We start from the raw sequence: 16785 nt of genomic DNA, 5'->3' as shown, positions 1-16785 counted from the left end.
CCCCCCCCCCCCCCCCCCACACACACACACACACACACACACACACACACACACACACACCTTACCGTAACCTCACAAGGCAAGATCGAGCGACAAGGGGAAGAGAGGAAAGAGGGGCTAGAATGATGACGTATTGTGCGTAGTTATGCAGGTGTTGTTTGTAATAATGCAGGTACCCAAGACTTTCTCGCGCTTTGTTTAGTAGTGATGGGAATCGATCTTATGCAGGCACGAGATTTTATCGATATTACCGGATAGCGGAAAGCCGGTAAGCAATGATATGCGCTATTGAATGCAGGCAGATCGTATCCTTTGCGGTTCGGTCTCCATGCCGATCATTGGCTAGCCTCTCCTTACCAGCGCATGGATCGATGGTAGCGTGAGCTTAATGTTGCGACCCCTTTTCGCCAGCGGCTTTTTGTGCGTGAGGCGGGAATAATGGTGTGATGGAGAAGGTCGAGGCATGTATTGTCGTCGGGTGTGTGGGTCCGCCGCGCTTCCCCCGCTATGGTTTTATTTCTCCGGCGTCCCGCAATGTCCAGTCTGCGGAAGGGGCGTTCGGAGGAACGAGGGGCAAGAGCGTGGGGTGATGTGGAGGTTTTGGTGTGCGTGCATGTGTGAGGCGTGTGCGTGCACTTTCCGTTTGCGTGGCTTGAGCTACGACTCCCATGGTTGCTGTTCGACTCTCATTGGCCGAGAACTAGTTGCCGTGCTACATGCGAATTAGCAGAAGATGTCGTTTGCATGTTCATGTGAAGATGGCAACATACGGAGCTCAATGTTTGCACACTAAAAAGTCGCCAAGTCGATGCTGCTGTCCCGCAAAGACAGCTAGAAAAGGTGAAATGACGAGAAGCGCGCATGCGATACATCCCAGATGCTTGATTATTCCCGTCTATGTACTTTTATATGCCATGGAAAATATGCAACAGAAAATGAAATGTCCCATTCCCTTAGGGTATGAAAAAAGAGATAACTAGGAGTGAAGGGAAGAGGGGACAATTATCCGGACTTAGGTGCCCAAAATCATCTTTCACAATGACAGGGTTCGGAAAAGGAAAGAAAAAGGAAGCTTGACACATGCCAGTGTTCGGGGATGAGACGACGGTATATGCGCCCGATGCACCCACGCAATGCAACGTCGTCGGCGACGAGACCAGACGAAACGCGAGACGATCTTCTCTCGCTGACAGGTCCACCATGGCCATTCCCGCCTGAAGCAGCTGCAGCTGCACCAGCGCAGCCAGTCTATTATATCCCAGCCAGGACCAAGGACCTAATGCTATTGCCGATAATACGATACGCCATTGGCACGGAAACGCAATTGTAGCATTGCATGTAGAGGCGCCACTACGGAAACGTGCATGCAAATAGCCGAAGTCGTGTTCGAGGATGTGGCGAAAGTGAAAATCCAGGGATTCCAAGAATGGTCGAGTACATGGCCTCAGGTGCCCAGAACACGAGAACGCGGAAGGCCTCCTGTCGATGCATAATCTCCTTGCTGCTCATTATTGCCTCAAAGGAGCTTCACACGTCCGGTCGGGCCGCGGGCGGGTGAAGCTATCCTGTGCGACGCGGATCCGTTTCGTGAAGTGGCACAGCGGGAGGGGGAGGGCTGGTCCTGCAGAACGGTGTCGCCCTAAACCCCGGTCTGTGGATGCATGCCCCACGCCAGCCAAGCAGCCAAGCGGACACAATGACGTCCACCCGCAAGTTTGTGTCTCCTGGCATGCTGTTCTGCGGATCTACTCTTGTCTTAGGCGCGTACCGAGGTGCCGGGTCGATGCAAATCTTGACTTCATCGAGTGTTCGCCTGTGGCGATAGGACATTGAGGGCTCAATTATGAGTGGTGGTCTTCCAAGCAGCACACAGCAACGGCAGCACCGAAGATGGATGATTCAATGGCCATTTCCAGGTCCACAGCGCGGGATGGTGCACCAGAAAGTCTCGTAAGCTCGTCGATGAATTGTTGGGAGACAGTCCTAAACGAGGGGTATTTCTCAATCACGGAGCCGTTGCAGCTGATGGTGATGTGGCCAGCCTCGGCAGCAGAAAGGCCCTCCGAGTCGTTGCGCAGCGCCCACAATGCATGGATTCCGGTGGCGAGGTATGCCGCAGCGCGACGGGAGACCAGTTGACAGATTCGACGGACGTAGTACAAGTCGGTGTAGGTGGGCGGCACAGTGAGGGGGTGCTTCGACTGGAGAATGGTGCAGGCTTTGGACAAGGTCGGCGTGTCATCGCTGAGAGGAGATGAGCAACGAACCGATGATAAGGGGTTGCTAGGGGTCAACTTACGCCTCAATGACGGCCATGATGCCGGTGTCGAAGCTGTAGCGCTCCATGAAGCGCTCAGGGACCTCGCCGCCAAACAGGCCGGCGGTTTGGACTGCTTCAAGCAGGACAAGGCGGACAATCTCTCCAAGATAGCGGCCGCTGATCAGGTGCTCGAAGGGCTGGAAGTCGGGTCGGTCGTGGTTCTTGTTGAGAGAGTCGTCCCAGCGGGTGGTGGGGAGGATGTTCTTGCCGAACATGCTGAGTTCGGTGTTGACAAGCACGCGCTCAGCCTGGTCGTGCCACTCCTGCGGCCTGGTGCCGAACTTGTGACGTGACAGGGCAGTGACGGGCAAGTGCACAGCTGCGTTGAAGCCGGTGCCCAGAATCAGGGCCAGGCGGGTGGTGTCGTCCTGGTAGGCGCGCGACAGCAGCGTGGCCGACGAGTCGTTCACGATGGCATCCATGCGGACGTTGAGACCCTGGCCAGGATTAGTGTCGGGCGGACGAGGCGGCACAGGCTGCATACCCTTCGCTGGCAAGCCTGCATGATAAGATGGCCGAGGTCTTGCCTGTGCACCCCATTGGTTGCACGGAAGCCCTTGCCCATGTCCAGCAGCACGCCGCCGCGGATTGAAGTTTGCCTGGAGGGCCCAGTCAGCGAGCTGCGCGCGGGGAGGCCCAAGAGGCCCAAGAGGCCCAAGAGGAGGCCCGACTTACTCGACGGGGAAAGACCACGACAGGCCCATGGGCAGCGTGTCGCCGCCCAGGCGGGCGCGCACCTGCGGCTCGGCCAGCGTCTCTGCAATGCGCGCGGCCATCCAGTCGAAGAAGGCACTGCCCTCCAGGGCGCGCACGGCGTCGTTGATGGGGAAGCTGCGCATCTTGGCGATGTCCATGCTGCTGGCGCCCTGCTTGCCGCTCAACTCAACCAGGGCGGCGCGGAAGGTCGAGCCGCCCACGTCCAGGGCCAGGTAGGTGCCGCGCTCGAGGCCGGTGGGGAGCGTGTGGTTGTAGGAGGGCAGCATGCACATGTCGCTGTGCTGCAGCTTCTGGTGGAAGTCGGCCTGCAGCCTGGCGGACATGGCCAGCAGGCGGTCGGGGTGCAGCGGGGCCTCGAACTGGCGCTGGACGTCGCGCAGGAAGTCGTCCATGGTCAGGTCGCAGGCGCGGATCACATTGTGCAGGCCATGCTTGGAGGGCGGCAGCTGGGGCGGGCAGACGGTGTGGACCAGAGAGGGAAGCATGACGAGTCTGTCGAGGGCGGCCAGGAGAGAGGTCCAGGCGGCAAACATCGAATGGGGAAAGCAACGGCCAGCGGTGGCGGTGCAGGCGGCGCTGCTGGTGGAGGAGGACAGACGGGGAAACAGGGCGGCGCAGCGAAGCCAGACTGTGCTAGGCGGCGCCCTATGTAGTGTGCGCGTAGGGAGTGCCGCGCAACGCTCGTGTTGGCAGCAAGGACAAGAGTTCAGGCACTGGCTCAGATGGCCCGATGTCGCAGACGACGCTTATGCATGGCGCTGGTACGGAGCGGTTGCGAGCCTGGGGCCTGGGGCCTGGGGCAGCGTGGTAGGGGAGGAAGGTGTCATCGGCGTGAAGGCGAGGCCCAGAGGCTCCGGAGCCACGCAAGGGTGGCTGCCGGGCGCGGTGGAGCTACGGCGGCGAGCGCAGAGCACGGCGCGCGCGCTCTGCTTGTCGCAAGACAGCTTTTGCTGAGGATGGATGATACCAGACGTTGCAACATGGCTATGCCGCAACGGAGAGCCGAGCGCCCACCAGCGCCCACCATCAACCGCCGCCCAATCGCCGCCCGCAGCCCCGCCTGCCTCGTCCCAGGCGAGTCCCAGGCCCAGCCTGTTCCCGCCGCGTCATTCCCGCTCGCAATCCTCGCTCGCCGCTGGCCCCCAGCCGCGATCCACGTGCGCCTCCCGGCGCTACTGCTGCGCGACCCGCCGGCCTGCAGCCGTCACCACCGCTGCGGCTCGAAGCCCGCCCCGGCCGCCAAGCCACAGCCCGTTTCAGCATCCCAAGCCTCCGCCGAACCACCGCGCCTATCGTCCGCACAAAACACCCCCGCCCTGCGCGCTGCATCACCGGCGCCGCCTGCGTCCCAGCCTGCGTCCAAGCCTGCGCCCAAGCCTGCCGCCAGCCTGCGTCCCGCCTGCGTCCGGCCTGCGTCCCTCGGTGCGTGTAACCTCCTGCAATCTGCACGCCGGGCTGCTCTTCCGCCCCGTCGCCCGCGCACCTCTACACCAAACGAGCAGCTGTCGTCCGTCTGGCGTCAACGTAGGATGCACCGAACAAGCCTAGCGGAGCAGCTTCCGGTGTCGCCGCCGGCTATTGTCCCTGTCACGCACCCACTCGCGAACCGCCGCCGTTGCAACGCCGACTCGGCCAGGCGGAAAAGCGTGCGACTACAGCGAGAAAGCTTGGTATCCGTGGCCCGCCTTATCAGGCCGTGACTGCGGAGAAGTTGCCTACCGGCGTTACACTCCAGGCAATCCGCCGCCGTGTCGACAGGTGCAACCCCACCGGCGAGTAACAATTCTCCGCCAGCTCAGGCACACCGGCCCCATCGCAATCTCGTCGGCGCGAGCTCGCCCTTTTTCCCCGTGCAGTCACCACAAAACGTACTCGAATCCACTTGCCGCTTCCCTCGCGGCTCTCGCCCGCCCGATCACAGAGTGTCCCGCCTCGTGTTACATGGCTTGGATCTCGGCTGCTGACGAGAGAATTCAAACACGGCCCGTCCTGGCGTGACCACAGCCTCCAGTAGCAAATTACCATGCCTCGGCCGTGGAACCATCCCACCGAACCTGGAGATGCTCGACCCTCTGCCGTGTACCGCCGCTCTAACGCGCAGGGCATTGTTCATCCACGCAGAGCCCGCGCTCGACGGGACCCTCACCCAACCACGCACTGCTGCCAATGTGCCCCCCCTCGCAGCTGTGAAGCAGTCAAATGTTGAAGAAAGCTGGCTTGCTGTTCCGTTTGCTGCGGCTTGCCACCACGTCCGCATCCCCTCACAGTACAGGGTGCCAGGGCAAGATGCCGCAAGTGCTTCCAAAAGCACGGGACTGGAAACCTTCTGTCGGCTTTGCCGCCCCTCGTACGTCCGCGCCGTCATAGTGCTGTTTCAGCCGTTCTGTGATTGGATGCCAGACGCCCTATCCCTCACAGAAGCCGAGGCATTCTAAAACGTCTGGAAACGACGTGGATGGCTTTCTTTCGTCATATACCTGTCGCTACACCACGCTCTCCCTTGGTCGGCAACGCGCATCCCCATAGCTTTGTGCTCGCATGAACCGCGGAAAACTCCGCGTTTGCTAGCCCTTCTCACAGTTGACAATCTTCGGCGTCACCGGCGCAATTTTGCTCTCACCGGCCCGTCTCCCTCACATACCACGAGGCCACCAGTCCAATGCAGAGGGAGTGAAGGGCGTCGAGTTCCCTAGGAATGCATCAGGCTGTTGTTCAAGTTCATGCGCTTTCTCACCGCCTCCTCTGTTCGACGTCGAGTGGTCACCAACACCGTACACCAACTGGCAAATTCCGCAACGAGGCTCCGCCATATGCGGGCTAATGATGGCGCCGCAGCGCCCTTCGCCCCTTTACTGTGGGAGCTGAGCTGAGGCACGCTGCTAGAAATGAGACGGCTCATATCTTGTGGTCTTTGTCCTTCCGGTAACTCTCATGCAAAGCTCCCTGTTACCACGATGCTCTCGACAGGAATTGAGCCCGACTGCGTATCTGAGACTGCAAAACGGCCGACATCGGGCGGCAAGGCTACAATGCCACATTCGACGGCCAAAGTGACTATATTACGGTAAGATAAGAACTAGTGTGTTTGTAAGCGAACGCTATTTCTTACCACATGTTACTCTTGCGTGTCCACCTATCGCCACAGTAAATCGAATGCCGACGACACCCCCCTGTTCGTTATCCCCATTGCTTTTTCCCTGACGAAAATGCTACATGCTTTGGCTAGGGTAGCAGTAGAGATTGTGGTAACGGTGTGTAAAACGGCAGAAAACTCGTTGCCCTTCATATACTTACTACCTCTTCGTCCAACCCCCCCACAATCCGATGTCAGTGCAGATTGCAAGGTGCCGTCTCGTATGCCGATCAACGACGCGGCCTGGCCCCGTAGTGCTAACCTGCTAGCTTTCGGAAGACCCTTCTTAGGAACACCTTCTGCTTCGATTCTTGCCGCCGCACACGACCCAGCGTACCATCTCATCCCACGAACGCAACGCCACCTTGAAGGTAGGTGGCGGAGAACGTCCTGGTCGCGATAACTATCCCGACACCTCTCCACACGAGCAAGCAAGGGTCATGCATCTTACGTTTCTCACTCCCGCTGCCAGCCACGGTAGCATCCTCCGAGATGCGGCGAACTGCGGCGCAGACGGAAAAGGTCAAATGACCACCCTGATCCCGAGCTACTACGTAAGCAACGTCGCAGCATTTCTCTTCTCAGCCTCTCGCCCCTCCTACCGAACGCTGTGATCTCGATCGTGCTGCTTTTAGCCGAGTAGCGCCAAATCGCTTTGTGGGGCCCCCGGCTTGTCGCTTGCGACGCTGTCGGCATTGCAACTCCATCATGGCCTTGGCGAATGTGGAGAATAGTGCTGAGTAAGGCCAGTCCGCATGTCTCCCGTGTTCGCCAAGTTTTTCGCATGAGGCCGAAACTCCTCCTGGTTGACGACAATGTCATGTGGGAGAGGTCAATGCTCAACGGCAGGACATATAGAAGACAGGTTAAACCGCAGTAGCTTTTAGTAGAAGGAGGCATGCACATCATGCACCCTCGCCCGTTAGATCCCAACGTAGATCAACATAAATGACTTTCCCTAGCCATGTAGATTACATTGCCCCCAGCACCGTAGTGAACCCTGCACGTAGGACTTAGCAACAGGAGCGGTGAAGGTTAGGAGATAGCTCCGGTGATATTGTTGTCAACGGTACGGCGTGAGGTAAGGGACACACGATCAATGCGCAGCCTGCGGTTCTAGAAGCTCGCGCGAACACTCGAGAAGGGTTCCGCAAGACGAGAAGCAAGTATTGGGTGTCACACTCCCATCCTATGGGTTGCCGAATCAGATGATCATCCATTGGTATCATCAAAAAAGGTGAGATATTGGAGACGGAGTGCCCCCCCGCTTCTTCTCATTCAACGACTGCTTTTCCCGACCTCCCTAACGCACAGCCAAACCCAGCCGATCATGGTATCGTACTTTGAAAAAGAAAAGAAAACCCCCCTCGCATTGCGCATCAGTCGTCACAAACCCTCGAAAGAAGCACTGGAGAAACCATCGCCATGCTACCTCATGCTCAATTTCTCAACCAGAGATGCTATGCTAGCATCTGTTTGAAAATATTGAGCGCTCGGTGCGCTTCTCATACCACGGGTATATTCCCCTGCCATCGCATCTTCCCGTACCAGCCCCGAATTTCCGAAGTCTTCGGATCTATCCGTGCATTGTGGGGATTGCTATCCGCTCCATCTCAAACGCAAAAAAAAATTACAAAAAAAAAGTTACTAAAAGCAATGGCTAAAAGCAGGAGTGTGAAAAGAAGAGAAAAGGAAGAGGAAAGCATTATCACACTCTCTGCCCCGCGTTCACTGTTTAGCCTCTTCATGCTTGGCCTCCTCGAAGGCGACGGTTCCGACAGGGGCGACGTCGGTCAGGCTGTTGTCGGTGAATTTGAGGTCCTCTTCGATGGAGACGTGGTCCTGGATCTTGATGAGGATGACAGGCAGGGCGATGATCAGCGAGCCGGCCAGCAGCGCCCAGCACGACGCGAAAATGTTCATGAACGGGACCTTGTCCAGGTCGAGCGCCCAAACGACGGCGGCACCGGCCGACTGGATGCCCTTGTAGAAGCCGGCAAAGTTGGCGAGCTTGCGCCCGTTGTTGGTCATAGCGCCCATGAGCCTGTTGTTGGTTGACAACATGTTAGCGAAGATTTCCAATTGTGTACGGGGAAAGGGATGGGAGTGAGAAAAGGAGGACGGGAAGGGCCAAGCGTACCAGTAAACGGAGGTTTGCCAAGCAGCGTCGTAGAAGCCGTAGAACATGTACAGGAACATGGGGCCGATGTAGCCACCATCAGACCAGTCCTTCACGTGGAAATCATCGGCTCCAGCCGAGGCGCGTGTGTAGGTCTTTTGGAAGGCATAGCCACCGCCCCAGATGGCCATGGTAATGACCATGAGCACAACCCAGACAGCCTTGGCGCGGGTGGTGCGGCGGAAGCGCTGCTGGTCAAGAGCATAACCGAAGATGAAGGCGCCGACGATCTGCATGATGTAGTACAAGGTGTTGTTGAGGGCGCGGGTGCGGAGACTGAAGTAGGCGGCATTGACATCGTTGAACTGGTAGGTATAGAACCAGTTGGAAGCGAAGAACATGGGGAAAAGGGCGATGATGTAAGGATCTGAGACGAAAGTCTGGCCCAGGCCGATGAGCTCCGTCTTCCAGCTGGGGTTCTTCATCAAGATGATGTGCGAGCCATCTTCGCGCACGACGTTCTTGGCGGAGGTCAGGGTGAATGCAAGGGCGGCACCAAGCAGGGTCAGCACGAGGAAGCCAATGTAGGTTCCGTCGCTGACCGTAGCGGCCTCGGTGTTATGGATGTTCTGGCCCAGGGGAATCTGCGAGACGGGACGAGAAGTGGTTAGCAAGGGAGAGCCAGAAGACTTCTCGAAGACCAGCTCGAAAACACTTGGGACCCGAGAGTGCGGGTGAGGCTTACCAGACTTCCAATGACAGCTCCCAGGTTGAAGATCATCCAGAACCACGAGATGTAGCGGCCCTTGGAGGCCTCGGGCGGGTAGGACATCATGATGGCGCCTTGGGCGCACCAAAGCAGGCCGGCGCACACACCAAGAAAAGCGCCGGCGAAGATGCTGAAGCCGAAGTTCTGGTTGTGCGAGAAGTTGAGGAAAGAGGCGACATAGATGCTGTAGCCCAAGCCGCCGAAGCCCAGGGCGAACTTGACGCCGAGGGTGTTGGCGATGGTGCCGGCGAAGAAGCCGACGACGGCGAAGGTCGAGTTCAGGGCGACATTGGCCTTGTTGGCGGCCTCAGGGTCGACCTGGCCTCCACCGCCCATGCCGGACAGCGCATTGAACATGCCCGGGCACAGGAAGCACACAAACGACACGATGCCCAGCTGTGCGGCGGGCGAGGCGTAGTAGAAGCGGTGGCCCAGGACGTTGAACTCGCGGTGCTTCCATGACTTCTTGCGCGAGTCGGCGACGCCGGCCTCGTCGGGGTAGGGCGGCGGGGTGCTGGCGGCAGGGCGCTCCTCGGCGTGGGACTGCTTCTCGTTGTCGGCCATGATGTTGTCGAGCGTCGGACGCTGGGGCGCTGGGGCGCTGGGGCCGTGTGGAGACGGGGCGGAGATAGGGGCGGAGCAGCGGCAGGAGCTCGCTCTTCAGGCACGACCCAGGCTGGCGGAGTGGCACGGTGGGTGGTGTAGGACGGGGTGACACCGGGGATAGACGCGAGGAAGCACTGCGCTTGGCTGGGGCACGCGAGCAGGGCGCGTTCTATATATTGCAGTGCCTGTGGCGTGGTCGTGCTCCGGCGCAGCGCTAGCGGTCCCCTCCTCCGCACCGGTGCATGGGGGCGCCGCAAGGAGCAGCCCGTTGCCGCGAGATAACACGCTCAGCTAACGCAGCACGGCAGCGCGCGATAAGGCGGAAGGCGGCTGGCAGCCGCAAGTTCGCGATAGCTCCGCCGCCAGGGTCGCGCTGCAGGAGCACACGGGCAGCCGGGCTGCTGCAGACACGGCGCACATCAGCACATCAGCCAGACTTCCAGACTTGGCGAGGCTCGCGCTACCAGCACGGCGCCACGAGCTGTCGCGGCTGACCACCCTGGCGCCCTGACGCCCTGACGCCCTGACGCCCTGGCCAGCCCGATGCTGCTAGCTACTGCCCAGATAGTCGGCTGCTGCCCGCCCCGGCCGGCGCCCACTCGCGCCCACTCGCCGCTGCCTCTTGCGCCCGCCAACGCCTGCTGCAACGGTCGGGCAAGCCACAGCCAGAATGTAACCTCCGCCAAAAGCTGCCGCCAGAGATAACAGATAACACTGTCGCAGAGCGCCACCCCGACTATCGCGACAGCTGCGACCCTGCCTGACTCGCCCTGCCATCGTCTGCCATCGTTTGCTGTCGCCCGGCTGTCACCCGGCTGCCGCCCACGGGCACTTGCTGCACTGCCCCGGTCTGGCCCGCCCTGCGCTGCCCTGCGCTGCCCTGCGCTGCCCTGCGCCGTGCGGCCCCCGGTTTGCGTTGCCCGCCGTCGTGGTAGTATGACGGCGTGCCAGTGGAACCGTCCGTCCTCCCCGCCTTGGGGCGCAACATCACCACGGTTCGAACACCGCCGGACGCTGCGGCAACGCAGCGTGGTAGCACTATGACGCTGCACCGAATCCCCGACAACGCCGGCCATCGTGCCCATCGTGCCCAATGAGGCCTCGCCATTCCGGCACACTTTCGCCGGAGACGGCCAAGCTGCCGCTGACTTCCAGTGGCAACGCTGTCAGACACAGATGCTACCAGACGACGTAAAAAGCCTCTGGCTGCCCCGGACCGCGTGAGAAGAGCAAGAACCACAACCGCTGCTCCCGCCCGGCGACCCCCACCTAGACAAACCACTACACCAACTACCCTTTTCGGACAGCTTCCACGCCTTTTGATCCTTCGCCGCCATGTAAGGCCCTCTGCATCGAGGCAGTGTGGCTTAGCGCTGACCCAACCCTGTCTAGGAGGTTGATCGTCCGTGAAGACCCCCAGGCTGCGTCCAAGTATATAGCAGACTACGTTGTCGGTACGTCCGTGTCTCTCCACCGAGCGTCTCGTCGTATTGCCGTGTCCAAGATTGGAAAAGGTCCTCTGACATGTCACTCGCGCAATCCAACAGAGCGCATCAAGGCCTTTGAGCCGACGCCCGAGAAGCCGTTCGTGCTGGGTCTGCCCACTGGCAGCAGCCCTGAGATCATCTATAAACTGCTCGTGCAGAAGTACAAGAATGGCGACGTCTCGTTCCGGAACGTTGTCACCTTCAACATGGTATGACCCTGTCCCTGCTCCTTCCTGCAGGTCTATAAATACGCCTTTTCTTCGTATTCCCCGACCGCCTAGCACAAGATGCTAGCGCCCCGCCCACGAGCCAATGATTGAGCTGGCTGCAGCCATGGGTTGCCCAAGCCGCTACACGCTTCAAGCAAAGTCGCGCATGCTTTGCACGACGCACTTCAGCATCCTCTTGGAACCAAGGGATGGCGTGGTGCACGAGCAAGACGAAGCCTCGGCCATCACCAATCATAGCGACACCATGACCGCCAACACTGACGCGTTTCACAGGACGAGTATGTGGGCATCCCGCGTGAGCATCCCGAGTCGTACCACAGCTTCATGTACAAGCACTTCTTCTCGCACGTCGACCTGGACCCGGCCAACATCAACATCCTGAACGGCAACGCTCCAGACCTGGAGGCCGAGTGCCTGGCGTACGAGGAGAAGATCAAGGCCGTCGGCGGCATCGAGCTCTTCCTGGGCGGCATCGGCGCCGACGGTCACATCGCCTTCAACGAGCCTGGCTCCAGCCTGCAGTCGCGCACCCGCGTCAAGACGCTGGCCTACGACACCATCCTGGCCAACTCGCGCTTCTTCGACAACGACGTCTCGCAGGTTCCCGCCATGGCCCTGACTGTCGGTGTGGGCACCGTGCTGGATGCCCGCGAGGTCGTCGTCATCATCACCGGGGCCCACAAGGCGCTGGCCCTGCAGAAGTGCGTCGAGGAGGGCGTCAATCACATGTGGACCCTGTCTGCCCTGCAGCAGCACCAGCACCCCATGCTCGTCGTCGATGAGGACGCCACGCTCGAGCTCAAGGTCAAGACGGTGCGCTACTTCAAGTCTATCGAGAAGGTCGCCCGCCGCCTCGGCTTCGAGCAGATGCTGCCCTCGGAGGCCCGCATCTCAGCCAAGCGCAGCACCATCCGCGAGGGCCTCAACAGCCCGCTCTCACCCAAGGCTGTCAAACCCCCGACCTTCCAAGTACCGATGCTGGCCCCCAATCCCAACCCCCAGAGCATCAGCCGCAGCGTCACCCCCGAACCCGTCCTCGAGAGTATGGCAAGCCGTATCTCCCCCGTCGAGCCCTCCGTCGACAGCCTGAACATCCCCGACGACGTGCCGTTGCAGCGTATGGGTGCCCGCGTCGCGCCGTTGGCGGGTTAAAACCAATCTCGACCTCATAAATTGTTGCTTCCCTTTCTTCGTTACCAGATTCGATCGACAGAGCTTATCAGATTGCCAGGCGCTTCCGATTTCGATTCCAGCGATCTTTTGGCGTTTGGGAAGAATAGTCAACGGGGGGCAAAATATCCCGTGGCTTCATCTTCTTTTCTTTTTCTTAGTCGATCGTTAGAGACGATGACTGATAACGTAGTCATGACCATGGTTGAGAACCAGCACTCGTAGATGTATATCAAACAATACACCTTGAAGGTTGAGAGAATGTAAAGTCAGGGACGTACGCCGTGTACGTCGTGCATTTAGAAGGGATTTTTTCGGAGATAGAGCAAAAGTATAGATTACCTAGATTTGTACGTATATCGATGCAGTATATCAGCGTGTTGTACATACGTATGTCACAGCTATTGTCCGTTTTTCCTGCGTTGTTTCTCTCCGCTCGCATTGGCGTGTGCTTAGTGCCTGCTATTATTGTAATGTACTACATGCCACACTGCGCAAATGCACAATGGTAGCAGCTATCAGCCTATAGCTTCATAGCATTAATGGTCGCAGGAACCTGAAAACATGACAAGCAGCGAAACGTGTTCAACAGTTGCGCAAGAGGCACCACTCGCGTGTCTTCATCCCCCCCGCCCTTGACGCCGTCTACTTAAGCATAGCCGACTGAGCACGGATTCTAGCTCATTTCGGCAACGTCCCTACCAAAACGGTAAGACAGAGGCCACGGAAGCTTGTGTCGATAACAGGCCCCAGATGGTGGCACGGCAGTGATCGGATAGGGATAAGGCACAGGGGTAATAATAATGGTCGAGATATAAAATATCAACATCAGGGAACGGTCTCTTATTGGCCCATCATGTATTCGTGCTGCGGATTAAGGGTAGAATCACGACAAAGATTCTCCACGAAACGCTTCGATGAAACATTTGTTCGTAGTATAGATAAATTTTGTTGGTCGACACCATCACGAACACGTTGTAGATGATAATCGTCATCACCCAACAAGGGTCTCATTCAGCAACGTGTTATCATGAACAACACCCTTGTTGAATCCCTTTCTTCATTCACCTATATAAACACCATGTAGCAGCGTTTAATAGATCATCCAGCTATCAGTTTCTCTTCATTCACCCGGCTGTGATCACCGACTGACAAATTTTCACACACCAGAGCAGTAGGACTAAAATTTAGATGCGAAGATCCAAAGACCTTGCGTGAAGATAACACTATATCCGTAAAGAGCGACTCATCAAAGAAGAGTCGCAGAGTAAGAGTGCGACCAAGAAAAAAAGTAGATCCAAAACCGCACCGAAGTCCGACGTCATTCACCATTCCGGGGTATGTGGGGAGTACCTCCCTTTGGCATAGCATCATAACTCCAGCAAAACTGGTCATGCACCTAGCATGACCCCTCCGAACCACCGATCTGACTGGCTTCGCAGCCATCCGGATAGAAGAAAGAAGCAAGACTACAGTCATGTCAGTACGCGACTCTGCAACATGAAGCGAGCAAGAAAGACTTACGCAATGATTACGTAGGCGGCGATGAGCAAAGAACCCTCGAGGTAATTGCTTCGTCCGTCGAGGATCAAGAAGTTGATGACGAACGCCGTGACAAACAGGGAGACAGTCTCAAAGATATTGAAGTAGAGAGACATGTCTTTGCCCATGATCCAGCCGAGAATGACAATGAAGGGAGTGACAAAGATGGCGATCTGAATACTGCTGCCAACAGCGACGCCAATGGCAAGATCCATCTTGTTCTTCGCAGCGACCGTCACTGCAGTGACGTGCTCTGCAGCATTGCCGACAATAGGAAGGATGATGAGACCAATGAAGGCCTGGCTGATACCGGTGCTTTCGACCAATGGCTCGATGGCGTCACTCATGAAGTCGGCACATACAGCTACCAAACCGGTACTGATAATCAACATCATGACAGCCGAAGTACGAGACATCTCGGGCTTTTCGCCCTCTTCGACCGGGTCCTCAGGATTCGCCTGTCCAGGGTAGGCTGCCATAGGGGGCAAGGAACGGCGTGCTGAGCTATTCGAAGTCCTGTTAAGGCGGTCCGGCAAAGACGCGGTACGACGCAAACCCTGGCCACGGCCAGTGTTCATGCCAGGTGCGGCAGTAGGCGGCGGGGTAACGAAGACATTGTTCTGAAGGAAACCTGGCATGGACGGGAGCACTGCGGGACGGGTGGAAAGTTGGCGGAGGTTAAAGGGACGTCTGGCAGAGTTCGGTGACGTAGGTCCATCAGCAGGTTCTGGCACCGGTTCTTCGGCAAACCCAACACGACGAGAACTCTTTTCAGCTGGGGCTGCCTTGGACGGCTCGGGTCTGTCCTTTTCGTTCATTTCCCCTTCAGGCTCGGTGGCATTGGCCTGCTTCCTGTGCTTCCTCTTGTGCTTCTTCCGGGGTTTCTCGGCTAATGGAGAGGCGGAAGATCCGGTTTCAAAATCGCGAACTCGGGAGCCACCAGTGTGCACTGCGAACTCGTCCGTGTCGGCTTCGTCTCCGCTCAGGATAGCACCCAGGACCGATTCACGCCTGGAAGAGCTACCTTCTTGGCCGTTGGCCTGGTTACCGAGATAGGCCCGGTGGTTCTCGACTGACGGAGTGCTCAGGACCGAGGGAAGGGACGGGGTCTCCTTGGTGGAGCTTGTGCTAGACTTGCGACGCCTACGGTTCCTGAAAGCTCGCTTAATCTTCTTCGCCGTGGTATTCGACCCCGATGAACTGTCAGTGTCCGAACTGCTGGAGGAGCTGGACGAGTCTGACGAGCTGGAAGAGTTGAGCATGTCGGCCAAGACACCTGGGTGCGACTCTTCGTCGATGATATGCTGGGGAGTGCTCTCGTAGAGGTAGGCATGAGACTTGAGTTGGAACAGAAGGTACAGCACGTATACGAGAAGTAGAACCTGAGTCATGCATTAGACCAACCCAGGGAAGCAGAATGGCTATCAAACTTACGACGCTAGTTCCACGGCTGACCTGAAGCGTCTTGTAGTCGGCCGTGCTGTTGCTGGAGAACGAAGCATGGAAGGCAGTCTGCTCGGGCATCAGCAAAGGTTCCCAGCGTGGTTCCGGGGAGACTTACGGGCAACAACAGACTCATGACAGCCAAGCTGAGCAAACAAGCACTCATCTGGGTGACGGTGCTGTTGTACACCTGGAGCGTGCATTAGCTCCATGCAAGATATGTCACTGGCGTCACAGCTTACCTGTTCTTGGAAGCGCAAGCCACCGAGGAGGAAAGCCATGCCAAGAATAAGAAGCAAGTTGGCAAGGATCGAGCCAAGCAGCGAAGCCTGGACGACGCGGATCTCGTCCTTGGCAAGCAGAATTATGAACAGGATCAACTCGACAGCGTTGCCGAAGGAGACGTTGAGCAAAGCTCCTAGCGTGTCTCCGAGCCTCGAAGCGACGCTCTCGGTGGCGTGGCTGAGGAGACCGGCAAGCGGGATGATGGCTACGGCGTTCATGGAGAAGACGAGCTCCTGGGACATGCCGGCCGGCTTACTGGCAATGCCTATGGGGACGAAGACCAGCAACACGTTGACCCAGCTGTAGCAAAGAGCATCTTTGGAGTGCTGAAAGAAGCGGATAGTGGCATTCTTTGTGCGAGTAGGGAGGGAGGGTTTCTCGCCGGTGGCTAGGGCGGAAGACGCAGCTCCATCATGCTGGGTATTGCCGGCGGCGGGGGCAGGCGAAGAGTGCGAGTCGGCGACATTGCTCACGGTGGGCTGGCTGCCAGTGCTCGGGCGGCGCGGGTGCGAGTGCTCGGGCTTCTCGGACGTGGTTGAGGCAGAGGACGCGACAGTCCCATTGCCGGGCTGGGTGCTCAGTGGAAGAATAGAGCGGCGGGCGTCTGCGGGTTGGCGGTTCGAGGCATGTGCTTTCGCCCACGAGTTTATACGGTCTATGAAGCGATTAGAGGGATCTCCCATCGAGGTATGGTTCGCAGAGAGCGAGAGTGACGAGTGTGGGACGGAATGCTGGGACGAGGAGGGTGCTAAATAAGCACGATAAGGCGCGGGACCAGGGCCGCAGCCAGGAGCCTCCGGGCGAGCCGCCAAGCGCGGATGGCAGCGTGGCCAAGAGGGCTTGCTCCACGTTTGGCGCGCTGGGGTACGGGTAGGGTACACTTACGCATCTCCGAGGGCTGGCCACTCAGAGGGCAGTGTGGTGCCGAGCGATGAGCGATGGCGCACGTCGTCGACCGAACTTG

At 58.3% G+C, this 16785-nt stretch overlaps 4 protein-coding genes across 4 annotated transcripts; 1 reads left to right on the top strand and 3 right to left on the bottom strand.

Annotated features, from left to right (window-relative positions):
• Positions 1-1841: 1841 nt before the first annotated feature.
• On the bottom strand, positions 1842-3570 carry BKCO1_2000102 (hexokinase; the record flags this gene model as incomplete). Its single annotated transcript, XM_020272289.1, has 4 exons — positions 1842-2244; positions 2300-2757; positions 2805-2919; positions 2996-3570. The coding sequence occupies 4 exons, from the start codon at positions 3568-3570 to the stop codon at positions 1842-1844; spliced, it is 1551 nt and encodes a 516-aa protein (XP_020134928.1).
• A 4328-nt stretch (positions 3571-7898) lies between these two features.
• BKCO1_2000101 (major facilitator superfamily transporter) lies at positions 7899-9622 on the bottom strand (the record flags this gene model as incomplete). The annotated part of the gene is made up of 3 exons (XM_020272288.1): positions 7899-8214; positions 8311-8933; positions 9035-9622. The coding sequence occupies 3 exons, from the start codon at positions 9620-9622 to the stop codon at positions 7899-7901; spliced, it is 1527 nt and encodes a 508-aa protein (XP_020134927.1).
• A 1218-nt stretch (positions 9623-10840) lies between these two features.
• Positions 10841-12533, top strand: BKCO1_2000100 (glucosamine-6-phosphate deaminase; the record flags this gene model as incomplete). The annotated part of the gene is made up of 4 exons (XM_020272287.1): positions 10841-10884; positions 11057-11118; positions 11212-11360; positions 11655-12533. The coding sequence occupies 4 exons, from the start codon at positions 10841-10843 to the stop codon at positions 12531-12533; spliced, it is 1134 nt and encodes a 377-aa protein (XP_020134926.1).
• Positions 12534-13950: 1417 nt separating this feature from the next.
• BKCO1_200099 (membrane bound cation transporter) lies at positions 13951-16504 on the bottom strand (the record flags this gene model as incomplete). The annotated part of the gene is made up of 5 exons (XM_020272606.1): positions 13951-14020; positions 14076-15475; positions 15528-15605; positions 15655-15726; positions 15779-16504. 5 exons carry the CDS (start codon positions 16502-16504, stop codon positions 13951-13953), a joined length of 2346 nt encoding a protein of 781 aa, XP_020134954.1.
• Between the last annotated feature and the right edge of the window lie 281 nt (positions 16505-16785).

This window comes from Diplodia corticola (assembly GCF_001883845.1).
Source record: "Diplodia corticola strain CBS 112549 chromosome Unknown scaffold2, whole genome shotgun sequence".
Lineage (NCBI taxonomy): Eukaryota > Fungi > Ascomycota > Dothideomycetes > Botryosphaeriales > Botryosphaeriaceae > Diplodia > Diplodia corticola.
The sequence above is the reverse complement of the archived record's forward strand: the minus strand, read 5'-3'. Positions and strand labels throughout refer to the sequence as shown.